The sequence below is a fragment of the Cenococcum geophilum genome, assembly GCF_001692895.1.
Source record: "Cenococcum geophilum 1.58 unplaced genomic scaffold K441scaffold_24, whole genome shotgun sequence".
Classification (NCBI taxonomy): domain Eukaryota; kingdom Fungi; phylum Ascomycota; class Dothideomycetes; order Gloniales; family Gloniaceae; genus Cenococcum; species Cenococcum geophilum.
Window position 1 is genome coordinate 695,655 of NW_027137582.1, and position 23,694 is coordinate 719,348.

The following is a 23,694-nucleotide window of genomic DNA, read 5'->3' on the forward strand; positions in this document are numbered from 1 at the left end:
AACCTCAACATGCCATAAGCTTCATCCCGGTTCGTTCATTAATAGATACATCGATCTGCCGTCAGCCGGACGATGGTAACCACATCTTGTCCCCGACCAATCGAAGCAACGAGACTTTTGGCTAGAGCAATCATCTACCTGCTGCGGCCCCAAACGAAAATTTTACCGTTAAGCATGCTGCTGAGCCCAGGTACCTTGAAGTTCCTCGTGGCTTAGGTATGCTTCGCTCCTGGGCATACAGATCTTTGCCGGTCGAGCTTCAATTGAACAAGAGTCGGTAGTATATCCTAACATTGGATATCAGTACTCAAAGCTTTGGTCTTGCTAATCTACAGGGCTTTCGCATAACACTCGAGTTCGGCTCTCCGCGTTACGGCCCCCGTGGGAAACTTTACCGTTTTCCAAAATAAGACCTTCAACTAGGAAGACTTGCAAGCAAACATTCACCACGATGCTTTAAGTCAATAAGCCGAGGCATCCCACTTGCTTTAGATGGCAATTCCGCGCAAGCGCTTGTATCATAACGATATTAAATAGGCCCCTTGCACTGAATAGGAGCTGTAATTTGTCAAAATTATTTACTAAAATATAATAGGTGTTTACGGGAAGCAAACTCTAGGTTAGTAAAGGGTCATCATGTATTTAGTCATGCAGATAGTAAATAAATTATTTTCCAACCAATGGCTATGAACAGCGATTCCCCATCGGAGAGTGCCCTTATTTTTATGCTTGTCCACGAGTTATTTGAACTTACATAAAGCCCTCAAGGTAATCCCTACGTGTATTTAAACCCATCTTCTAGTTTCTGAGTCTAACCATTTTTCTTCCTTTCAACTAAAAATTGGGTTTTTATGTCCTTGCCTACATGATGTCGCTCGCATTACAATCAATCACGTGCCACATCACCAAGATAATTTGGATTTGTATGCGATCGACTACATTAACTAAATAAATATACTATATACTCTAGGGTAAGTAGAATACAGTTCTTAATTAAATTAAGGTCTTTCCCGTACTTATATAGCTTCTGCCGTCGTATTATCAACGTACCCTGGTAAGAGGGGGTGGATGTTTCTTCAGGAGCTTCTGTGATCACGTGATATCTTCGCTAGTGGTGACGACTCCAGCACGGAGTTTCCACACACACCACCTGCGTTCCTGTGTGACATCTAGGAATCCAACCTCGATAGTCGCTTGCCTTCCAATGCCGCTGGTTGCGATCGAAAAATCTACCCTTACAACCAAACGTCATATGGACCACCAACAGCTTATATGTGGATTAGGGAGGCAAGAGCATGCTAGTATCGTTTGAAGGCCAGCTTCGAAAACATGACGCGAAAGACTTCCAACCAATCAGCATCAAAGCGTTTTGTGCTAGTAGCAAGTAACTGAAGAGACTAGGATTAAGTCGATGCACTTGGGGTGTTTTCGGTTCCAGCTGCATGATACTTCCGGCATTATCCATACCTGCGGACTGGGGACTGTGTTTCTATCCATATTTTGAACCGCGATATGCACGATGAGATATCTTCGGGACCCATCCTATTGGTTTGCTGGGAAGAATTCGAATCACCTTAGCCTCAGGCAGTGGAGCTTTCAGGCTACAGCATAGAGTACGGCTTTGGGATTGGAGCGCATAAGTTACCTCCATCACTCAGATCAATCAAGGGGATATTCGAAGACTGGACGTGGTTCTTCGACGGCACTATGTTTATTCAGCAGCATTAAACTAGCCACGTGTAGGGGATGTCTATGTTTACCTAGCTCCCACATTGGCTACGATCAATTAAGTCATTATGCTTCGAGCGGGCAAGATCGTTCTCTAGTTAACTTGATACGCCTTCAGTTATATAATATGTACGTTCAGAAGTTTCGGTACTGGTGACCCACATGGTTCCTTATGCCTGGACAGTCAAGGTTTCCGTGTGTCATCCGAGGGCGCACAAGTAGCTCCCATAACGTAAAATGCAACCAAAAATTCACCAGCGCCTCTCGTATGGAAGTGCAGCCCTGAAGAAGGAGCAACTCTACCCGGCACAACAAGGCCAGCACTGGCAGTGCATATATCACGTGTGCTGAGTTGTGAGTTATATACATGGACCCGGGAAGGAGGTACATCGTCCAACAGTAAGCAAACAACGAATTTCGATTTCTTTCCCTGATTCGGTGTTCCTGTAGTTAAGTGGGCCTGTCTCAGAAGCTGATACGCGGATCTCCCGCGCCAGCTGTCCTGCGATCAGTGGACAGTACCAAGCTCGGCTGAGCTGCCGAAGCCAGGTTCATGAAACGTGGATGACACAATGTGGGCCTACAAGATATTCCTTTAGCTGTGGAGCTTAATCAGTTATTGTGTAGAGTGGGGCCTTTGTAGTACCTCTTGAAGCTATTACTCCAGCACCAATACAATAGTAAATGGCTCCATTGCAACTTAACTGACGACTAGCTGTGGAGCTGAGAAACAGCAATCACCACCGCGGTATAATCTATTATGAGAGGAAAAATGTATGTGAAAGAGGGATTGTTGAGGAGGTAAATGCCTCATCCAGCAACCATTCACATGGGAAATACTGTGGCTAGGACGATAGAGGGGTAACACGCAGCCGGTACCTCCTATAATGGGGTCCCGGAGAGCTTAGGCGGCTTTGCGTGCTCGCCCGCCGTTTCATAGACATGCGATACCCACTCATTGACGAAGCTTCATAGCTGCGGAACCTTCGGGTTGAGGTGACCACCACTTTGTTGATAGGGTTTCGAGGGTTCCGAGCGAAGTCCATGCTTTGGGTATATTTGAGCGTAAATATAAATAGATCTCGCTAAACAAATTAGTCTAGAGCCGTTCATGAAAGGTGGAGGTGAAACAATAAGGAAAGGAGCATGGAGACATTAGCTCCCCGTATATTATATTCATTGCCATTCTATAGTGATAAGGACTGAAGTGCTGGAGACGGCAGGTTGGCGCCTGTTCTTCAACAATCTAATCACAAGTAAGTACTCTATCGAATATTAGTTTCACGCTTCACGCTTTGCATTTTCTAATATACTGTCCCCACGGACTTGCACCGTAATCGTGGGATTCTGAAGCTGCATCTTCGCGGGCGTATGGACGTGAAAGGCGAAGGGAAAATTGGCGAGAAGTGAAGTAAGCAACGTGTCTTGTCTTTACTCTCCTACGAAGGATACACTACCTTGCATTGAGCACATATTTTCGCACAGTATGATCTCACTCCAGGAAACGAGAGGGATATAACGTCGTCTAAAGATACCGCGGCGGTACCAAATCCTCTGAGCATTGGATTAGACGCCCACACCAAGCCGAAACGAGGCGTTGTCAGTATACGATGTCGCAGTTTCCAAGGGGATAAGGTTGGACAGGGGAGCACTCTTGGAATAATATCACTGCAGCCTGTTCTTAAGGCATATGACGAACGCCTCTGCAAAAAGACGCCAGAATGTCAGCCTAGGATCCGCCACCATATTTTTCTATCGATCGCGCAATGGCCGTTCGAAAATCTCTGCATCGTGCAACGTCGGCTGGCTGATTGACATAGATACAAATACGCCAAAATAGTAAATCAACGAAGGTAGCGGAGATAAGGGAAGTTGATCGCTTTGCAGATCACTCTAGGGTCTCGCTATCTTACGTAGCTGCCGCAAGCCGCTTGGCTGGGACGTCGCAATTTGTGGGGAAGCCCAAGCCAACTCCTCTCGCTCCCAGGAGAGGCGCGTTCTTCAGCCAAGCCGTGATCCTGCGTCTGCTTGATGAGGGTGCGGGGCTGCCGAAGGCTTACTGGCTGACCTTTCTCAGCTGCGGCGTGGTTATCTAGCTATCCCCGTTGGAGAAGATCGATGATACAATGTTGGACTTGGCATTTTGTCACAGAGGTCATATCTAGGAGCCTGGGATATTCGAAACTCTTGAGATAAGGATATATCGTTCAGTATGGTGTCTGTCCTGATAATCTCGCTTTGCTTTGATGCTCTATCTGGCAATCCACGATGGCCCCGGGCAATTTTCCCCGAGGTCTCCCAGAAAAGACGCAGGCGTGGGGGTTCTGACAACGGCCGTCCGTGCCATGCCGGCTCCAGAGAGCGAATAGCATTGTGAAGCTCATCTGCAAGTCAACTCCAATGGCGCTTTCACTGGATGCAGCTGCAGGGCCACGAGCTGCACGGGCATGGAACATGCAGAGGTGAGCTTGCCGAGCCAGCAGGGACAATATCAGCGACGAGTCTGGGGAGTGCACTCGGGTTGGGATGGCACACCGGAAAATGGATGGACTCTGTTGAGGTGACAGACGAGACATTGCGGGGGCTAGGCCAAGCGATTGCGCTGCGGTCCTGCGAGGCAGAACGCCAGTTCGCGGACAGTTCGTACGCCGAAATCGCGGGTTCAGGTGGCATTTGCGTCGCGCCGTGGCCAACTGCCAGGGGCCTCAAAGCGGCAACCAAGATTTGAGGGCTCTGTTCTAGGACGGTCTTTTCGATTGATTGGTGCATCCATCTGGTTAGGCTAGCTGATTGCCCGGATGAACCACCTGGGGCGAACCGCTGCTATAATTTTGGCATTCCTAGGGTGGAGTCTCCGAAGTCCAGAAATGTCTTTGCCCAACAAAACGGAAGGCCAGTATCAAATATCAATTTCCTCCAAGCGAAGCGCGAATGCCCTGGTGCGATATCGAGCGGCTTAGCGACCCGACAGTAAGGAGAGCCGCTGTGAGAAATTGTGTCTGGCGTGAGTCTGGCGTGAAGCTGGAGCGGACTCATCGGGACTCATCGGGCTCATCGGACTCATTGGACTCATCATCGTGGGCACCTTTTAGCGTGGTGAGAACGGAATCGCACGACCGAAGCACGTCGTCGACGTGATGCTTGATGCTTGGTGCGTGATACGTGATACAAGATAACGCCTGGCTGCGCAGGCGGCCGGAGAGCTCGAGTCCTCCTTGCCCACGAGGATTGCTTTGGACCATGGCCTTTCTCGCACCGAGTGAACGGAGAGAGGTGGCAAATGCAGAGGGTCTCGCTGAGCATAATAACACATTTCCTCCTGAAGACGGGAGAATTGGAAATTTCTGCGTTGCCAAACCACGCATTCCCGCCTCATCAATGACGCATTCCTGGCGCAAATCCCATCGAGGCAAAAAAGAGCTGCAGGGCTGAGACGGATCGCCCCTGCGTCCTCCACGACGTTTTCTCATCAGAAACCATAAGGTCATGCCGTGCGACTGAGGACACCATCTCAATCGCGATCGCGGCCCAAAGCAGCAACCATCGCCGAGTCTTAGTCTGAGGGCAGGGCCGGCTGGCCTCGACGGGTCAAGTCGGACGGATAGCAGCAGGCCCGGGCGACGCGGTCCGCGAATAGATTGATGTGGAGCGAGTTTGGTAGACGGCGCGCTAGCAGAACAGCCCTCTGTTGTAGGGACAGAGCTGATGGCTCTAATATTGAAACTGGTCGCGTTACCTCGTAAGACGTCGCAACGGCGCGGGCAGCAATCTACGAGCAGCTATTAGGCGTGCTCGAGCGTAGGCCAGATGACAAAACACGACAAGCTGGCAGCCAAGTTTTTCCGGCAATTCCTGCGTGCTTCTGCCTCGTAGAGTCGGACCCGCTCCGAAGGTGGTGTCGCAGAAGAGCTTAGCATCGTGGCAGAAGTCGATGAGACGACCATGCCCCCGCAACGCAACAACGCGCTGACATGGCGAGCCTTTGCTGGGCCGGCCAGCGGGGCGAAAAACCAGAGGCCAGCGGCGAATCGCTATTGCCCATCTGTAACGGGCCCGTTCGCAGAGGCCGCTCGCTAGATGACAATTTTAGTGGGCGGGCGAATTGAAGGTGCCCCCCCCCAAAGGGCTCGATCAGCGCTGGAGCAGGCTGATGCATGACCGTCCACCTCGCGAGCTGGTCGATGACGGGGCAAACTCAGGCAGCGGCGGCTAGCGAAAAAGTCTGCTCGCCATGGTTGCTCTGCGGGTAATTGGCACTAGATGCGCATCAAGCATGACGCTCAGACTCGAGGGTGGTCTGCTGCAGTCTTCATCCCACGCCCACTCCCATAGGCAGTTAGGTGCTGCCACAGTCCCTGCTTCTGGCATGGCTCGGACGACACCCAGAATGCTCAGGCCTGCAGCTGTGGTGCGGGCAGGCCGTCACTTGATTCGCCCGTCAGATCAGAGTGTGCCTGAGAGTCCACAAAACCAGCGGCCGGATTCCTCATACAAGTATCCACGCCTCCGCCCTCATCTGGCAGTCATTTACTAAACGTTGCCGCTACCACTTCCGTGCAATCCGCCATCATCACCGCTCAGCTCATCATCCCTCACATCACTTGACCTGTGATCTCTTTCACCCACTTGCGTTGCTGCCGCTATCCGCCAGACTTGATATAGCCTTCGTTGCCTCGACTCTTCCTCGAACCGTCTCTCGATTTTTTTGTATTTGACCACTCCAGTCCAACTGCTCCACTCTCTCTCCATGGCTACCGAAATGGATTGGTCTCATGACTTCTGTCTTTCGTGCGATAGGCAGATCGCCGAAGGCGCATACTGCTCTCAGGCCTGCCGATTAGCTGACCTGGAAAAGGCTGGCACCTCAGAACCGGCAACGCCTGTGAATTTCTCTTCTTCCGCTTCGTCAACCTCGTCATATACATCATCAAGCACACGCTTTTGCCTCCCTCCCGCTGTCAACTTTGCAGCATACAAGACCACGACAAGGCTGGACTCGCCCCCAACAAGTCCCAACTACTATTCTGTTGCACCCGGCTCGTACTCCTACCAGCCCGCATCGAGCTCCGCGACCACTGCGTCTGGATACAGTTCGCCCCCTAAAAGAAGTTTAACACCTTCGTCATCGCGATCTTCCCTCTCTTCCGTCTCCTCGCAACCAACCCAAGGTCTCTCCATCAAAGCGGCTAATGAACTGAGGGGATATGTTAGCTCGTTCGATCAAGTAAGGGATCTCAAAAGGCGATTAACACTTCATTGACGTTTGATCGTCGAGCCCTTCACGCGTAGGGCGAGCGCATCGTATTTCCACGCGCCGTCTGCCATGTCTTCACGAATGTCATGGGAAGTGATCACGGAGCACTTCTGAGCAATGGAGTTTTGCATGGAGAGATACCGTTTTCATCAGCATCTGTATAGCGTCACCGCCTTTTCGTTGAGCATTCGTCCCGGAGCCTAATTATCTCGCTGGGACTCGGCGTCTTGTGGAAGTGTTGCACTGCATGGTCGGTTGGAGGTTGTGTCAGTTTCTGCATTGTATGTTCATATATCTGTTCTGCATCATTTTGTTTCGTGGGGGTGACGCTTAAAAGCATATCGGGTTTTCAGTTTCCTTAAAAAGTTTCAGTCTGGCAAGGATGGTGCTGGCAAGGGCCGGGTAAATCTTGGCAACGCTGATGTTTCTGTTGGTCTATTATTACTTGGATGGGCAGGTGTTGGTGTTGTAGCACAATTGTGTCATTACTCGGGATATGGTCGGGTCTTGGGCTGGATTCTGTATGGGAGATTCTGGGAGCATTTCTCTGCATCATCATCACTATCACGGGCGCGGGCAAACATTTCACAGGACTTGGGCTATTTGCGGCAGCAAGTCTTTTCTCTCTTCTCCACGTTGAATTCCGATCTGCACAGCATCTCCTCTTTGTTTGTGCGGGCAGCGGTGGTGAACCTGATCTGCAACGCGCATTCTTTTACATGTATGTAACTTGCCACTTGCCACGGGCAGTAATAGCGTCATGGGCAATGCCCGAAGCGAATGAATTGCGCAAAATATCACGCTATATCTAAGACAAAGTCTGAAGTGCAGTTGACGGCAAGTGTGACAGGAATGTCACAATGCAGGCTAATCGAGAGTATGGTGGTGTGAGTAGGTAGTTTCTTGTATGACACTACTTGGAATGGGTCCTTGCAATGGTGGGTAGGGTTCTGACCACGACTCTTCCCCTGAAACCGCTGAACGGATGGCTGTGCGTAGGCCGAGCAGCGACGGGGTCTATGACGATGATCCCCTTCGACTGCCTGTCACAATTCCGAACTATCCAGACAGATCGGCCAAGAATTCAGAGGTGCCAGGGGGACAAAGCCGGCTTGCTCGGCTCACTCGATTGTCAAGGTGCATTTAGACATACAAGAAGGCATGACTAGGTATCGTTGTTTTTGATTATACATCCACGACTTCGTTTTGCGTTGCGTCTGGACTTCGAGCACGCGCTGCCAGAAACCCTAGACGGAGATGCATCCGATACGCTTTCGCCTTGCCTGGACGAAACGCACCCGTGTGCATGNTGCGAACATGGAGGCCGCCGTGGGAGCACTCGCCGTTATTTTGCATTGATCGCGGCCGCGGAGCGCGCAGTCGGCATCTCTAAGCTGAACCCCCACCGGCTACGGATATCTTTTGCCTCTGCGCGGAAATCTAGTTTTCACTCCAGCAAATCTCCTTCCCCGCACGACGGCCCGTAGCTTCAAACTTTATCGACGCCGTAGTTCTGCAGTGGAGCAGAAGGGACCGCGCAACGCGCCACAAAAAAAAAATAAAGAAAACAGTGCTGTCACCGGCCCAGCAGGGTTCCAGCTGCCTTTGGAATTGCTCTTCCGCCAGTGCAAAGCTAGGTCATGCTCGTTTTCGCGGAGAAGGCTAGTGTCGCCATTACGGGGCCGCGTCATCTCCACGATGCGTTTCCCCATGCTTCTTCGGGTTTGGAGAGTATGTTGTGCAGCTCTCCCTTGATTTCTGGGGCAGAAGGAGCCTCTAGCATCTTCTGGAAGCGCTCACTGTGAGCATGTCGATAGTTTCTCGGCCTCTTCAAGACGAATCGCAGCGATAGCGGAATCTCCTGAGTTGCTCGCCTGCCGTCGCGACCTGGTCAGTGCCACCGGTAATGTGGATATGGCCGGGAATAATCCCAATTGCGCTCTGGCTCTATGTAATACATTCATTCTCTCACGTGGTCAAAGACGCTTCCCACTACCCCAGAAATACGGGAAACTTACTTTGGGGGATGGCGTCGGCACGCGCTTTGACATTGGGCTTCTGAATGGCCAGGGCGAGCTGCAACCTGCATATCACCATGCTGGAATCGTCCGATTCGAGGATGCAGGTTCCTGGCTCTTTCCTCTTTGAGTGTTGTTGCACATAGCAGCATCCTTCCAAAGACAATGTTCAGCTGAGCAGCGTCCTCGAGCATCCAGATCACCTGTGTAACAGCTGCACGATACCTCAACGTGGGGGAAAACAAATTATTTCCTTCTGCCGCCTAGACAACCACAGAGGATCTCGCCTGCAACCAGCACTAGCCTCCACCATCCTCTGCCGTCTCGTGTCACAAAACGCCTCTTTGCTTTGCGTGCCTCCTGGCTGTGAAAAACGGGGCATCACTCCACACTCGCATTATTTGCACCACTTCCAAACACCCCCAGCTGCCTGGGTAAGTGTCTACAAACGCGCGCTTTCTCCGAGACAAATCCTTTTACTCATCCGTGAGGGATGCTATTTGGCGTCTTCCAGCTCTGCCGTATCTTCTATAATGAGCTCTTTCCTGTTTAGGAACTCAAACTTGGCGCAGCATTTGCAGTTTTAATGTAATACCAATACTGCGAATGTCTGCCTTTACTACCATGGATTTGAGTCTGCTGTCCACCGCTTAGGCTAATATTTCTGCATCAGCCACATCTTTAAAACTGGCATCTGGTGACATTATCATTGCTTTTTTAGGGTTGCTCATGAAGCCTTAATCACTAAAAATAGCCCTATCACTAAAATTCTCCGTCATCATCCATTCAATTGACGTCTGTTTTGAATATGCACTGACGTCGTAAAACCGCTTCGTGTCTGCATTTTTACCGTCATACGCGTCCCATATCCTATCCGCTAGAGACTCACCGTTGCAATATACACCCCATCGCAGAGTCAAAATGTCACATGCTTCTGCACGCTGGCGGATGTTGTGGTGGGACTTCAATTGGTGGCCTTAATCAGATTTATTACATAATACATTTTCGCATACTCGACTCGCAACATGTTGTTAGTTCTGCCTGCATTATGGCGTTACACACGTTTTGAAAATTGCGAATACTTCAATGGACCGTTTGGATTTATATATCAAATCGCACCTGTTACCTGGAGGAATTTAGACTTACAAGATGTCTTTATGCTTACATTTCGCTCTTTCGATCTTCGCTTGAATTTGGATGAAGTATCTACTTATGGATACTAGAAAGTCAATATACTTAGTAGCACAACATGTTTTTCTCAACCCCTCACTCAACACCATGAAGCAGCCAATGAAAGACAAAACGCTTACTCCATAACCAAGACGCCGACTCCCGAGCGAATGATATGGGTGCCAAAAGCACCCAGATTCCTAAGAGAAGGAGACAAGACGATATCAATAACGATTCCCAGACCAAGCGCCGTTCGGAGGACGCCAAAAAAGCCGCAGGAGTGAGAGAACCAAACAGTTGTAAGGATAAAAGATATATATGCTGAAGAGGGATTGTTATCGCCAGGGTTGGGGATCAAAACCAATCATCTACCGCGTATAGCCTTTCGCTTATCTCAGAAATCTTTATACTTCATGCTGTCTCCGCCTCCTCCGTCTTCGCTACTACGGCTGTACTCATCGCTTTCTTCACCTTCTGCCGTTCCGCCCACTCTCGACTGGCAATTCTACCTCTCTCAGCCGCTTCGGCCCTTGCTTTCTTAGCTGCCTCTTCCTTTTCTCGTCTCTGCCTCTCCCGCTCCTCCTTCTCTACCTTGTCACGATTGAAAATCTCCCGAGCTTTGATGCGCTGCGTCACTACGTCCGCTGGTGTGACGGTAGACTTGATGACTTGAGCTGCGGCTGCAGTGCTGAGGCGCTTCGATGAATTTGACGTAGTGGAAGTGGAGGTTGTGAAGGGCGGGCGTTCGTGATTCGCGGTGGGGGTGTTCCTCTCGTTGCTGCCGCTACCTGGAAGAGTAGAAGCAGGCCGATTAAGTAAACCCGACGCGCGCTTCGACGTCGCTATGATTGTACTCCGCCTCTTTCCACTCATTGTGGTACTGATTGAGCTCGTTCGTCTCAGTGCAGGGACGGTAGCGCCCGGCCCAGCCGTTTTACCCTCCTTCTCGGACAACTCTAGATTGCCACCAAGCATCAGACTCTCCCGTGCCCTACTAGCCGCAGTATGCTTGACGGCGACGGGGGTGACAGTCTTGCGGGCAGGTGCGGGCCGCGCTTTAAAGTCACGCTTCTTAACTGCTTTTTCCTCTTCCCGCTTCTGACGCTCTTCGCGCTGTGCTTTAAGCTTCGCGGCAATGGCTTCACCTGGGAGTTGGAATGTTGGTTTGGTGGGTGGTTTTGAGGATTTTGTGGGTGGAGGGGGGGTGGGGAAGGATACGCTTATAGGACGGCGCTTGGAGGCAAGGTAGTCAGTTACTTCCGATACTGAGGTCTTCGATTTTGCATCTGTGCCCTTGGATGAGACGGTGCGGACGCTGGCGGAGCGGGAGTGTGAGGGTCTGGCTGGACCTGGGTGAGGTTTCGACTCGGCAGCGGTATGCGGCCTTTCTTTTAGTGACTTTGGACTGTTAGGATTCCTTGAGACTTTGCTAGATTTGGTGGATGGTTTATTGGATAACGGTTTAGTCTTGGTTGCCGTGGATTTAGTGTTTAGTTTGGCCCTCTTGCCTGACAGTTTTTTCCGAGGGAATTTCTCGTCAGACTCGAGAGAATGAAACCCAGGTATCGCTTTGCCAACTTCCTCGATGGCCTCCTCAAGTGCATCGATAGCCTCAATTGATTCCTCAAGACGCATTGGGGTCTTGGCCGGCGATCTTGATGTACTTCGACTTATGGACGAATCTTCTTCGATTTGCTTCTCTGACGAAAGGCTCTTGGGCTCTCCTAAATCCGCTGCTACTGTCACCTCTGGGGTTGCGATTGGGTCTTCCTGATGTTGAGGAATCTCCTCGGACTCAGCGGCGTGCTCCTGTGGTTCTGGCTGTTCCTCAGCCTGCGCTTCTACCGATTTTTTTGATCGAAGTGCGCGACCCTGCAACTTCGATCGTTCCTCTTCAGTTTTAGCTAGCTGCCGTCTCGTCATCCGAACTGCGCGCGAAGGGGGAGAGATGGGTCGTTCGTCTAACATTGGGACCTGAACGATATCTGTGATCCTCGGATTAGCATCCCACATAAGCATAGAAGATGTAACGCGCGCAATGCTTGCGCAATGCTGGACTTACCGTCATTGTTTTCCTTCATGAGATCCTCCGCTGCCGCGTCACTTGCTGGGCTTCCTGCAGCTCGTCTCTCATCCTCCAAAACCTCAGGTCCACTCTCATGACAGCTTTCTCCATTCTCTTCTTCTGCTCTCTTACTCTTCTTCCCCCTTGGCTTCTTGCCGCCTTTAGGCTTGGGCTTCTTTCCCACTGCCATGTTGTCCTTTGGCGCTATCGCGACAGACGGCTGGTTCGCAGCGACTTCTCCAAGCGGTGCGCGTTCCTTGAGTGGTGTAAGTGGTAATGGGCCACCTACCGCTTCAATAGCCTCTGTCTCGCCAATGTGAATAGCTTCGGCGCACAATACGGAGCGTGTCAGGCGCATTGTCGCAAAGCGCGATCTGAGTGGGTAATGCTTGTGCGCGTCCTTCTTGGACAAATTACGAGCTTTAGTACGTATAGAATAGGGCGTTCAAGCTAATTCAAGCAGACTCCAGTTCGGGAAAAGAGGGAGTAGAGATGTTGGTGGGGAGTGGTCAATGCCAGAGATGTCAATGTTGATGAGAGGTGAAGGGCAATTAATTTGTTTAGATATAGCCGTATGCGGATGGCGCGTCAAGCCTGTCGGAGCAACAAAGCCAACCGCTTGACAACCATCAGTGAGTACTGGCTCCGCCTTACAGCCTGATTTCTAAAGAAAGAATTGCTGATGGGCTTCATATATCTCCGACTGTCTACAGATTAAAATCTCTTCCCCGCGCGCATATGTGGGGTGTTATGTGTGAATGCTCTTCCAAAGGTGCCACGTTGACGCCTCCACTTTCCAAAAAGAACTCCCGCGCTCTTTTCCTCCGCTCATGTACAAGACTGTAAAGCTCCAAAACCACGTCAATGGGTTTTACTAAAAAAACTGGAGGTATCTAAGCAGCGATTCATAGCCTATACGTAATGCTTGACCTGAAACAACCCAAGTGAAAGTTCCTTTCTAGAACTGCGATTTGAATCTCATGGTTTATTTTCATATCATTTGCGCCTTTAGCCCAAAGCGCGCTGACTCTCAGGCGCGAGAAATTCTTCACAAGACAATCACCTTTTTGTTATTGCAAGGTAATAAATAGTCGAGTCCGGTACTGGGTTAGCAGGAATATTAGCAAAGAGTAAGCAGTTGTTTTACGACGGATCATTGAAACGAGTGGCAAAAATGTCGGGTCTGTATCTATAGGTCCAGCTTCCCCCTTTAGCGAGCGCTCCAAAATTTTAAATTCGGTACGCGCATCCAATTTCGCTCAATCGCCACCAACTCTACGTGGTAATTGTAGCGAACGGCTGTGGCTGCACGCAAGGGCCTTTTTGGTTGTCCTGGAGAATCGGCTTGGTTGGCCAGGAGAATCGAATTGAAGCAATGAAGTTGCCTGACGTCCGCTTCCTCCCCTTTTCTACCTACGCCTCCGTTGCGGCCGCCAAAACTCGAATACAAGGCTGTTTCTGCAGAGAGGTCGATGAAATTTGGTAATATCGTACAGGGTGAAAACCTCACGATATTTGACAAAGATCGCGACACTGCGAAACTGCGGAGGAAGGTCGATCGCGAACAGAGGCGTTCGCTACGATTGCTGTGGCAACCTAGCCCGGTATCGAAGCTGTTTTTCGCCAAAGGGGGGGAAGCAAGTGGCTACACGCAAAGACCTTTTTGGTTGTTATGGAGAATCGCCGTGGTTGGCCAGGAGAATTAAATTGAAGACGCACGCTTCCTCTCTTCTCCCTTAATTACGCCTCCGTTGTGGCCGAATACCACGCTGTCTCTGCAATTGCCTATGAAATTCAGAACTAAGGGTTCTTGCAGCCAAGCATATGGCTTCGCTACAATTACTATGTACAGTTAGTGGCAATCAAGCGAGATTGGATGGGCGTACCAAATTTGAAATCTCGCAGCGAGCTGGTCGTGCAATGCACTGCACCACCTCAAAATGAGCCATGTTATCACCATAATAGCGCATCTCTGGAAACCCTTTAAGCCAAAACATGGCCCATCAAGCATCATTATTAGCATAGGTAAGAGTCTCCCAGCCGAAAAAAATCATTCGTCCCCGCTTGTCGATTCGTCTCCGTTAGTGCCTCCGTATTATTCATCGTATATCGGAATTGGAACGATAACGCATTGAAGCTGGTTTCAGTAACCAAAACCTAAAGCGTCAGCCGTTGCATTCCGTTCACCAATGAGAAGGCGCAATCGAGCTTGCTTGAACCAAACGTCACATTCATTTTCCTCCGGACTGCACGCAACCACGACAGTCTGGAAACTCTAGGCACATACTCGAGTGGAAAACTAGCGCGTAACTTGGCCTCGTGCCGATATCCCCGGTGTACAATCCATTGACCTGGATTCGGCTCGTCCCCGCAATATGCGAGATAGAGGAAATACCTTATCTTTGTATGCGTGAGTCACAACATGTTTCCTGCGCAAAACCGTTCTCGGGGAACGTATCCTGCTCCTGCAAGTAAGCGAAGATCTTTGCGCGGGTGTCCAAACTACTGCCAGGTGCTGCTTTAGGATACCCCCCCTGAGCTGTGAGGTGTACATCAGCTCGAACTCGGCCTATACATTTGGTTATGGCTATGTCGCAGAGAGAGCTGTCCGGGAAAACTGAGATGCTTAGTGCAGCTTCCATCATAACCTTTCGCCCTACGAGCACGAGTTAGCAAAGGCCAATAAGTGAGGCACGGTTGAAGCAGACATATGGATTCTGACCTAACTTCTGTTTCCATTACTCTAGAATCCGATAGTTACTTTAAGTGGATACACATTTCTTACCATACTCTCAAACGTCGCGATATCGCTCGAAGCCCATCCAGCACCTACATATCTTCTAATCTCTGCTGCTCGCGCCCACAATGTACTAGTCTAGCTAGTTTGAAGTGGTGTGTTACTATTCGTATGGGCCTTGATGATCTGCACCCTGTGTTCACGTATGAAACTGCCTTTTGCGCCTTCTGCACGCTCCCAGACATGCACCAAGCTAAGGACTTGGCGTATCTAGCTAATGCTTGTTAGAGCTCCTGCTGATAGTAGAGTCGGGTGTGGGGGTCGGTCCACACTTGACTGTTGGGGTCCGGCGCTGCGGGAAGTGAGGCCAGGTCTGAAACAAGCCTGGCATCGTATGCATCTTTTCATGGCTACTCGCGAGACTTGGCCTTTCCTTTGACGAAGTCGGACTGGGCATTATCCGTGGGGACTCTGGGATGCGTAAATGTTGCCGGGGCGTGAGCCTGAAGGTCGCCTTGAGGGAGAGTCATTGGCGAGCTAAGTGCTGGGTGCGCAGTGGGAAGGATTCAAAAAGTTATTTTTAAAAAAATCGTGTGTGGTTATTTCTGGGGATATATGTTGGACTTTACAGCGCAATTGTCTCTTCATCATGTGTATAATGACCTCTATATCAGAAATTTGAATACTCCCTGTTGCGTTACTGGCGAAGATCGAATAGCATAAGAATTTTAATCTCAATCGTAAGGTGATGCGACCTCAAAGCCAAAATTCTTCCCCAGAGCTGTAATATCCGATATAACGGGGCGGTGAGATGGGTGGCGTGGAGAATAATGAGGATATATGATCACTTAGCCAGCTATCATGAACTCTCACCTATTCAGGTGTCTGATGAATCTATCCAAAACTCAATGCTGTTACTCTCACTTCGTTCAATATATAGTGCAAATAAAATTAATAACCCGAAGGGTATCACAGGAGGATTACTTTTGCACACACTTCAAAATCGGGTTCTTCTCTATTCATAAGCGTCGTATTCAGTGCGCTGAACAGAGTCCGCTGAAAAATCCTCAGCAATGAGAGTCATTTGCCAGCTGAAAGAGCCCGGCCCCCACACGCAGCACCCACCCCATTATAACTGCTAGCGCCACCATTTACTTAAAGAAGCGTTTTTGATTTAGATTCGCCTATATCATTTGAGCTGGCAATGGACAATGCTCCTAGGGTTGTCTCATACACCTATGAGGCCCCAAAATGAGCTGTATGGCACTACTATTCTTCCAAATCTCTGCCTAGCTAGCAGCACGCTTTCTCTCCTCCGCGCGCCTCACGCTCTCCTGTACGCCCCACCCATCCTTTAGCAACTTACTCACTTCCTCGAGACTCAGGCCGCAAGTCTCAGGGTAGATCCGCCAGACTGTAATCCAACAAACGATGCAGATGGCTGTGTACAGAGCGAACGTTCCAACGGAAGTCAGGCCTTCCATCATAGGGAGGAAGGTGATGCCAATTAGGAAGTTTGAGCCCCAGTTGGTCGCCGTCGCGATACCAGAGCCTATGGAGCGCACGGATAGAGGAAAGAGTCTGAAAAGAATTCCCGTTAGTGACGTGTATTTTGGGAGCAAGAAATTCTGAAGGCTACACTTGTGTGGAAGCTGGTAAATGAATAAGACCTTACTCTGACTGTTGCCATGGCACATTACCCATCCCTATCGCATAGCCCGCTACGTAAACTATCATTGCAACGAGTATGACCATAGGCCAAATCATACTGCCTGTACGTCCAGCGGCCTTAATAACTGGATTATTTGTTGCTGCTTCATGAGAAGGAATGTTTACAAAGTTGAAAGCGACTGAGCAGAGAGCGAGGCCGATGACCATGATTGGGATGGAGTAGAGTAGAGTTCGGCGCCTTCCTATTCGGTCGATGCTATGGAAAGCGATGAGTGTGAAGGCAAAGTTTGTTATGGCAATCGAGAGGGAGGTCAAGGTTGGTGAGCGAAAACCGACGAGAGAGAAGATGGTGGCAGAGAAGTACATGAGCGAATTCTATAAAGATTTGTTAGGTCTAACTGTGTGGAATATTCCCCGGTTGTTATAGCTGATCGATTAGCTGAGAGGCCTCAGAGGCTTAGATATGACTTTTGCTGAAGACTTCTAGGATCACTCCTATTGGAGCAGAAGAATATTTTCAAGACTGATGGGGCTCTGGTGAGCTTGAGGCAAAGAGCACTGGTGGAACTCACAAATCCACAAAGTTGTTGAAAACCCTGCAACATGCAAGCAATGATCAATGCCCTCCTATTCCCACCTACGGCAATCAGTTGCACAAGCCCGTCATTGACCTTTGCCAATCTCCCTCCGAACCCGTGTTTGGGAACTTCTGAGTTTGTTCTACCTCCAGCAGCCTCTTCCTCTTCTAATATCTCATTCTCTATCCGTCTAAGAACAGCATTGACCATGTTCTTGATTTCCTCATCGCCTCCATATACTCGCAGGAGTACATTTTTGGCTCGGTCTTTGTGGTTAGCCTTGACAAGCCATCGTGGCGTCTCGGGCATGAACTCTAGAATAAGGAACTGGATAGTGGCGGGGAGCGCTCCGAGGCCTACCATCCACCTCCAACCATGAGCATGCGTGGAAAAGAGCCATCCGGTAATATACGCGACTACTTGTCCGCCAGTGATGAATAAGCTAGCTACGGTAACAAGCCGTCCTCTAAAGGGTGAAGGAGAGAGCTCCGAGATATATCTAACTTTCCGTTAGCCGCCTCTCATCCCATATATTGGTCTCATATTGCCTTTCAAATGAAGGTTCAGTTACTTACAGCGGGACCACAAAACTAGCACTCCCAACCGCCAGCCCAACTATACTCCTACCAAATATCATACCCCAGACGGTACTCGCCAGGGCTTGCCACAGTGCACCAACCACGAACAGCACATCTGCCAGTAGTATAACCCTCTTCCTGCCCCAATGATCGGCTAGCACGCCCGTGAGCGGGCTCGCTATGAGTGCGAAGAGACTTGTGGAAGACGTGATTAAGCTCTTATCTAGAGTTGATAGAGGGCGCGCAGAGAGATCAGTTCCTATACTGACAAGGGTCGAGGATATCACACCGGTGCTGTAGTAGTGTAGCCGTTAGCCGACATTTCTGAAGGTGCAGAACGGCTTCAAAGGCACATACTCATATCCGAAAAGTAGGCCGCTTACACCAGCGCAGAAAGTGAGAACCCATATGAATACGCCGGGCCTGACGAGGGTGCTCTCGTCCACATCGACATCGCTATTGGATTCGGCGTAGTCGGAACGGTGGTCATGGTCATGGATTAGAGGCTCAGCAGCAGTGTCGGTCATGCTTTGCAGCTCGAAGATCTCGTGGGAGGCCGTGGCTGCGGCGAGGAGATGCTGCGCTTCATGGAATAACTATCTGGTGGTCCACGCGATCATGGCGGAAAAGATGCACGCAGACCTGACGGGGCAGTCCAGGTCCCGCGACTCGCGAAAGTCAGACGCCGTTTGAAGGCATCCAGCCGAGGATCGTCAGGCACAGTGACAATCTGGATACGCAAATACAATTTATACGCATAGTAAGTGGATATCATAAATAGCCATGCCCACTTGACATGGCGATGGTTACATGACAGACTAGCACCACCACAGGCGCGGTAAGGAAAGGTTAGCGCTTAAGCATCCGCATCTTATTTCACTAGAAGCTGGGCTCCCTAAGGACCCTTCATACAAAGCTCCTAGTCCACAAACACCCTATCCACAATCTGGCGCTCCCTCAACTAATCAACAACCCCATACTATCCACTTCAGAAATGCTAACCAGTTCCGTCTCCTCAGTATCCACAGTCGATTGTGTCGCTGCCACCGTCTTGGAGTGCGCATGACACGGGACTGCCACAACAACACCTGCCACCAGTGTCCGACACGCCTTAGAACACCAAGATAATATAGCTGCTTCTATGCGAAGCACGATAGCGTCAAGAGATAGAGCTCTCTGACACCCATATCCGTATCGAACGCCGGTCGCTCATGCTATGCTTTTGCAGCAGCCAAGATAGAAAATCGAAGAACCAGCCACGCTAAATGCAAAGCAACGAATCCAGCAAAAAGGGTATAGGCAAAGTAGAGCTTAAAAGCGTGCGACTAAAACACTGCGACCATCCGTGCAGCAGTCTCCCGAAGCGAGGGACTCCCGCGGACGGCCTCCGCCTTAGTTGCAGAGGCTCATTTGACCTCTTCACCACCTTCAAGACCGTGTGCTGCTGGTCCAGTCGGTGGTGGGCCCTGTGGAGGCATCGAGTGCTGTTGCATCATCGGCTGGCTGAAACTAGTACTTGGAGTACCACGATGAGGTTGTTGTTGTGGAAATGGCTGGTGCTGGTGAGGGGAGCCATAGTGCGGCTGGTGTCCCTGAGGATATGGTGCACGCATGGGAGCCACTAAAAGAGAGTTAATTGAAAGGGCGTTTGTGCAAGAATAGAAAACATACTTTGTCCTGTTGGCATTTGAGTAAAAATATGTGGCCCTTGTCCACCATGCTGCATGTAAATGATTTGCTGCGGCTGATGCCCTTGCTGAGATCCTTGGTGACTCATCATTTGAGCGCCTCCTGGTCTGGGGCTTGGGAAGCCGTTAGCGCCAGGAGGTGCAGGCATCTGTCCTGGGTAATGCGGATAAACAGGACCTGGAGCTGGAGAGTACATCTGCATCTGTTGATTTGTCGGCATACCCATGAAAGGTCCACCAGATGGTTGATTGGTCATCATGTGCCCACCCATTGCAGGGCCTGCAGCGTTGACGAACTGATGTCCTCCTGGTTGTCTAAGAGCAACATGTTGCACACCAGGGCTCATACCATAGGCTTGCATAGGCGGCTGCTGTTGGAATACTGGTATTCCCTGAGGTTGCCCGTTGTAAACGTATGGAGGCATGGCACGGGGTGAAGGATGAACTGATGATGTTGACTGAGAAAATTGCATGTGGTGGCCGTCAAAATGATGGGGGCCTCCTTGACTGTGGTGAGGTTGTACAGGCGGGTGTCGAGGCGTGTGCTGTGGAGTTTGAGCTTGAGGGACGTTTTGCGGCCCTTGCTGGAGATGCGGAGGTAGCTGGTGCTGGTGAGGAATTGGCCCATTTCCTAAAACAGTCTGTGGTGCCGAGATAGGCTGAGCGGTGTTTGTAGTTCTCTCAAACATGTCCACATAGCTCTTCTCCTCATTCGCCTCAGGCACATCCCAAGTGGGAACCGTACGGTATGCCTGTGGGATGCCGCCATTGACAGCGTACTCCCTAGTCTTATTCTCATCTTGCACTTCTTTCATCATACGCTTGATAGGGTTGAATGCATCGTCAAAGAGTAGGGGCTCGGCAACCGGCTTTTGAGATCCAAAAAAGCTGGTCGAAGCTGCTTTACGAGGCTCTGGGCGAGCAGCAGAGTCAGGTCTGGGACTTGAGCCCGTACTGGGATTTCCGCCTGGGGTGAAAGTATTGGCGTTGGGGTTTGGTTTGAAATCAGGGGCTCTGACGTTGAATCTTGTGGAGACGCTCGATGTCGGGGTCTGTACACCGCTGGATGAAGCGGAGGGTCCTATCGGCGGTGGAATCCGCATGTCTTGGATGGGAAGAGGATGTGGAATGCTGTTGTAATGCCCAGTCCCGGCTTTGTGCTGCTGTTGAGCGATGGTAAGACGTTGACCCAAACCAGGACCTGGTCGGGAAGGCGCTTGATTCATATTCTGGTTCTGAGGTGTACGGTCGCTTCTCATTGACGCCGAAGTATAGTTATTCTGACCCTGGCGCTGGCGCTGCATATTTTGACGATCTGTGGCTGTACTGGGAGAGCCATTGTTGGCATCAGGCTTAATATTATTAGATCGAGGAGCCTTCTGTTCTGCAGCGACTGGCGCAGCCTTTGGTGGCGTAGCTTTGAGTTCCTGGACTGTTCGAAGAGCTTTTTCCACGATTTGCTGCTGTTTGTCTTCGTCTTTTGCTAGGATTGGAACTAGATCCTGGGGCACGGGCGTGTGAAGTTTGAAGTTCTGTGAAAATTTCTTGAGGTCATTCAATTTTACAGCCTTGGATTCTCGTGCCATAGAGCGCTGACGTTCTTGGACACGCAGCTTTTCCGTTGCAGAGAACTGCTTGAATGAGTCAAGCAGATCGTGCTCAACGTTCGCCGTTGCATTATCCGGTCTGCCTACTTTACGTGCCACCGACTGTGGCACTGCATTGCTAGTTACGGGTTTGAGAGTGGTGCTAGGTTTTTGAGCTGGCTCGGGAGTAGGTTTGGCTAATGGAGTAGTCTTCACATCCGTAGCAACCGGGGCGGCTTTCGGAGGCTCAGAGCTGGTGGGTGCGGGGGATGGTTCGGCCTTCGAGGCCTCCGCTACTTTTGCTGTTTCTGGAGTCGTACGCTTTTCTAATAGAGTAACATCAGCTGCCAAAGGTGGTTTTGTGGAACTTGAGCCGGGGCGTGCAATTTGTGATGAGATAATGGCTGGGTCTACAGGTGCGCCAGGAACAGTCGGTTGACCGGTTGGTGCCCGCCTTGCAGGGGGAGTATACTTGTTCGGCTGTCCAGTTGGCAGAGGGGGGAAATCCCGACGGACTCCACTATATCTAAAATACTTGTTAGAGTAGCTAACCATCAATACAGAATGTGTTGACATACTTCTCTTCCTCATCCATGCTTTTATCATCCGGAACAATATGGCCTCGTTCCTCACTAACATGTGCATTCAATGCACTACTCGATTCGATTTCACGAGCGATCCGATCCGCACGGGCTGCCCTCTCTTGGTATAATGGGTTACTACGATCAATCGTGGTCGTGTAAATATTCTCATCGTAATCGCTCTTCACGCCAAAGAGCTGCTCATTGGCTTTGAACTGGTCCCAGCCTGGCTTCCCTGAGTCTTCTAGGGATAGATTCACATTCGCATCCGAAGACGGCTCCCAGCGTTGTAGATCTCGTTCACGAAGAGCCAGGTTTCCGGAGATGTCTGCATCAGTTCTGAAGCTGGAGAGGCCTAACACGAATGTGAGTTAATTGTAAATTGCTTGAGATGAACTTGAAATGTACCGTTTTGGGATTTCACTTGGCTCTTATCCAGCACAACATTCCCAACACACAGATCTGCGACATCACCAATATCGAAAGTCATCACATGGTTGTCACCAACACCGACATAGTCGTCTGCCGCTTCGCTGACTCCATTGACTTGTTGATCGCCAGCTGTTTGCACTCGTCTTACCATTTTGAAAACATAGCGCATTTCAGCTGGATCGAGAGAATTTCCGGAAAGGACACCAGTGTACTTTTCACCGTTCTTGAGAGTAATGTTCGCTAGGAGACCCTGAATAGAAGACATGATGTTAGCCCGCGCTGTATCAATTATGGAACGCCACATAACGCTATATCGGTGAGCAAGCTAAACGAAGCCCCACGCAAAAGCCATAGTAGTGCATGATTCTAGTCCATTGCCCACCGCCGATAGATCTTCAACCAGTGTACTTACTGCTAGGTTCGCAAGGAGGAACATCATTCTGTCATTCAAGTGTTTCATTGGGGATTGTGTTTCTCCAGAAAAAGTCGTCGTTAAATTCTGAGGTGCTGGAGTGGGTTTTGATGCATTGACGATACCATTCGAATTGTTTGCGTTTGAAGATCGCTGTGTGATAGGATTGCCTTGAGTCCAAGCCTTTTGAGTGGTGTTTTTCCTAAAAGCATTTGTGGATTAGCAGACACTCGCAGAGGTGAAGGGATCGAGCAGAAAGTCGAGAGCAACATGGGAATATAGGGAGCACACGAGGTTACAACAGTACCATCTCAAAAGTACTAAAGATACAGCCAAAGGACAAAGCAGGAGCTGTCGCACTACAATCCCATGTGACTGAACCCATGTCACACGAGAAAGTGCCACTCAGCGAACAGTCAGACGATATCTTTGGGAAGGTCGAGCCGAGTACCATGGTGCGATTGGAAAATCGGGAATGCATAAGGGGCACATCGGATAAGGAATAGGTCTCACCTCTGGCTGCCGTCAATGGGGCTCCCAGCCTGCTTGCGCGCTGCTTCTGCAGCTTTACCGCTTGTGCTCATCTTCAGCTGTGCTCTGCTGGCAGCCGAAGCTGTAGGTGTGGAGGTATTTATGGGGCCGTTGGCAGTAGAGGCTCCGTTGAGTGACGGCGCGGCTGTGGTGGTGGACATTGGGAGAGGTGGAAGATAATAGTCAGTCGAGGAGATCGGAGGAAGGACTACGGCGGAGGGCCGGCGAGCTCACGGCTCGTGTCAGCGCAGGATGCACAATGAATGCACAGGCACTGGGGCAGGCTTAATGCTTAAAAAGAAACCCGAAGCTGCGTCGGGAGAAGAGGATGATGAGGGGGACAGAAGACTGAGTTGAGAGTTAGAGGGTTTGTGTTGAGGCTGTGAAAGTGAAGCCAGACAAGACGTTGATGCGCTTCTAGCGAAACACGGGAGGTCTAACTCGACTGGTATTCGCAAGATCGCAAGCGCCGCTAAACTGCTGGCGGAACGACGCGCGCCGCTCTGGAGAGGACTTTGGAGAAAAGAGCTAGTTTCACTGGCAACCCGCGGGGCCTGTGGTCACTAACTAGTACTGCAGTACTGCCAACGGCGGGAGTGGGCGATGGGAACTTTAGAGGGCGGAGGGCGTAGGAGAGTAAACCACGCACAACCAACGCTAAGTTA

At 50.4% G+C, this 23,694-nt stretch overlaps 7 protein-coding genes across 7 annotated transcripts; 2 read left to right on the forward strand and 5 right to left on the reverse strand.

Moving 5' to 3' along the window:
- Window positions 1–4,532: 4,532 nt before the first annotated feature.
- Window positions 4,533–5,338, reverse strand: K441DRAFT_125653 (uncharacterized protein). The gene has a single exon (XM_067640038.1). It carries the CDS (start codon window positions 5,214–5,216, stop codon window positions 4,761–4,763), a length of 456 nt encoding a protein of 151 aa, XP_067503402.1. The 5' UTR covers window positions 5,217–5,338; the 3' UTR covers window positions 4,533–4,760.
- A 1,137-nt stretch (window positions 5,339–6,475) lies between these two features.
- On the forward strand, window positions 6,476–6,988 carry K441DRAFT_687424 (uncharacterized protein; the record flags this gene model as incomplete). Its single annotated transcript, XM_067652092.1, has 1 exon — window positions 6,476–6,988. One exon carries the CDS (start codon window positions 6,476–6,478, stop codon window positions 6,986–6,988), a length of 513 nt encoding a protein of 170 aa, XP_067503403.1.
- A 121-nt stretch (window positions 6,989–7,109) lies between these two features.
- K441DRAFT_125707 (uncharacterized protein) lies at window positions 7,110–7,803 on the forward strand. The gene is made up of 2 exons (XM_067640039.1): window positions 7,110–7,263; window positions 7,320–7,803. Exons 1-2 carry the CDS (start codon window positions 7,230–7,232, stop codon window positions 7,709–7,711), a joined length of 426 nt encoding a protein of 141 aa, XP_067503404.1. The 5' UTR covers window positions 7,110–7,229; the 3' UTR covers window positions 7,712–7,803.
- A 2,735-nt stretch (window positions 7,804–10,538) lies between these two features.
- Window positions 10,539–12,866, reverse strand: K441DRAFT_125752 (uncharacterized protein). The gene is made up of 2 exons (XM_067640040.1): window positions 12,233–12,866; window positions 10,539–12,155 (listed from the first exon to the last, which is right to left on the reverse strand). Exons 1-2 carry the CDS (start codon window positions 12,591–12,593, stop codon window positions 10,582–10,584), a joined length of 1,935 nt encoding a protein of 644 aa, XP_067503405.1. The 5' UTR covers window positions 12,594–12,866; the 3' UTR covers window positions 10,539–10,581.
- A 1,381-nt stretch (window positions 12,867–14,247) lies between these two features.
- On the reverse strand, window positions 14,248–15,164 carry K441DRAFT_660688 (uncharacterized protein). The gene has a single exon (XM_067648747.1). It carries the CDS (start codon window positions 14,878–14,880, stop codon window positions 14,632–14,634), a length of 249 nt encoding a protein of 82 aa, XP_067503406.1. The 5' UTR covers window positions 14,881–15,164; the 3' UTR covers window positions 14,248–14,631.
- A 991-nt stretch (window positions 15,165–16,155) lies between these two features.
- K441DRAFT_125815 (general substrate transporter) lies at window positions 16,156–18,765 on the reverse strand. The gene is made up of 5 exons (XM_067640041.1): window positions 18,157–18,765; window positions 17,797–18,093; window positions 17,216–17,720; window positions 16,648–17,018; window positions 16,156–16,553 (listed from the first exon to the last, which is right to left on the reverse strand). Exons 1-5 carry the CDS (start codon window positions 18,324–18,326, stop codon window positions 16,262–16,264), a joined length of 1,635 nt encoding a protein of 544 aa, XP_067503407.1. The 5' UTR covers window positions 18,327–18,765; the 3' UTR covers window positions 16,156–16,261.
- K441DRAFT_125819 (uncharacterized protein) lies at window positions 18,751–23,411 on the reverse strand. Its single transcript, XM_067640042.1, has 6 exons — window positions 23,012–23,411; window positions 22,499–22,700; window positions 22,063–22,336; window positions 21,652–22,009; window positions 19,471–21,599; window positions 18,751–19,420 (listed from the first exon to the last, which is right to left on the reverse strand). The coding sequence occupies exons 1-6, from the start codon at window positions 23,188–23,190 to the stop codon at window positions 19,206–19,208; spliced, it is 3,357 nt and encodes a 1,118-aa protein (XP_067503408.1). The 5' UTR covers window positions 23,191–23,411; the 3' UTR covers window positions 18,751–19,205.
- Between the last annotated feature and the right edge of the window lie 283 nt (window positions 23,412–23,694).

What these genes read in the sequence shown, in the direction of transcription:
- K441DRAFT_660688 (XM_067648747.1), bottom strand. Translation starts at nt 14,880, where the DNA reads ATGATGGAAGCTGCACTAAGCATCTCAGTTTTCCCGGACAGCTCTCTC.
- K441DRAFT_125815 (XM_067640041.1), bottom strand. Translation starts at nt 18,326, where the DNA reads ATGACCGACACTGCTGCTGAGCCTCTAATCCATGACCATGACCACCGT. An exon ending in GGCCTACTTTTCGGATATGA is followed by an intron (nt 18,094 to 18,156) that starts GTATGTGCCTTT and finishes ACACTACTACAG; the next exon opens with CACCGGTGTGATATCCTCGA. An exon ending in GTGCCATGGCAACAGTCAGA is followed by an intron (nt 16,554 to 16,647) that starts GTAAGGTCTTAT and finishes AATTCTTTTCAG; the next exon opens with ACTCTTTCCTCTATCCGTGC.
- K441DRAFT_125653 (XM_067640038.1), bottom strand. Translation starts at nt 5,216, where the DNA reads ATGACCTTATGGTTTCTGATGAGAAAACGTCGTGGAGGACGCAGGGGC.
- K441DRAFT_125752 (XM_067640040.1), bottom strand. Translation starts at nt 12,593, where the DNA reads ATGCGCCTGACACGCTCCGTATTGTGCGCCGAAGCTATTCACATTGGC. An exon ending in CATGAAGGAAAACAATGACG is followed by an intron (nt 12,156 to 12,232) that starts GTAAGTCCAGCA and finishes CGAGGATCACAG; the next exon opens with ATATCGTTCAGGTCCCAATG.
- K441DRAFT_125819 (XM_067640042.1), bottom strand. Translation starts at nt 23,190, where the DNA reads ATGTCCACCACCACAGCCGCGCCGTCACTCAACGGAGCCTCTACTGCC. An exon ending in AGCATGGATGAGGAAGAGAA is followed by an intron (nt 21,600 to 21,651) that starts GTATGTCAACAC and finishes CAAGTATTTTAG; the next exon opens with ATATAGTGGAGTCCGTCGGG. An exon ending in TCAAATGCCAACAGGACAAA is followed by an intron (nt 19,421 to 19,470) that starts GTATGTTTTCTA and finishes ACTCTCTTTTAG; the next exon opens with TGGCTCCCATGCGTGCACCA.
- K441DRAFT_125707 (XM_067640039.1), top strand. Translation starts at nt 7,230, where the DNA reads ATGGTCGGTTGGAGGTTGTGTCAGTTTCTGCATT. An exon ending in GTTGTGTCAGTTTCTGCATT is followed by an intron (nt 7,264 to 7,319) that starts GTATGTTCATAT and finishes GACGCTTAAAAG; the next exon opens with CATATCGGGTTTTCAGTTTC.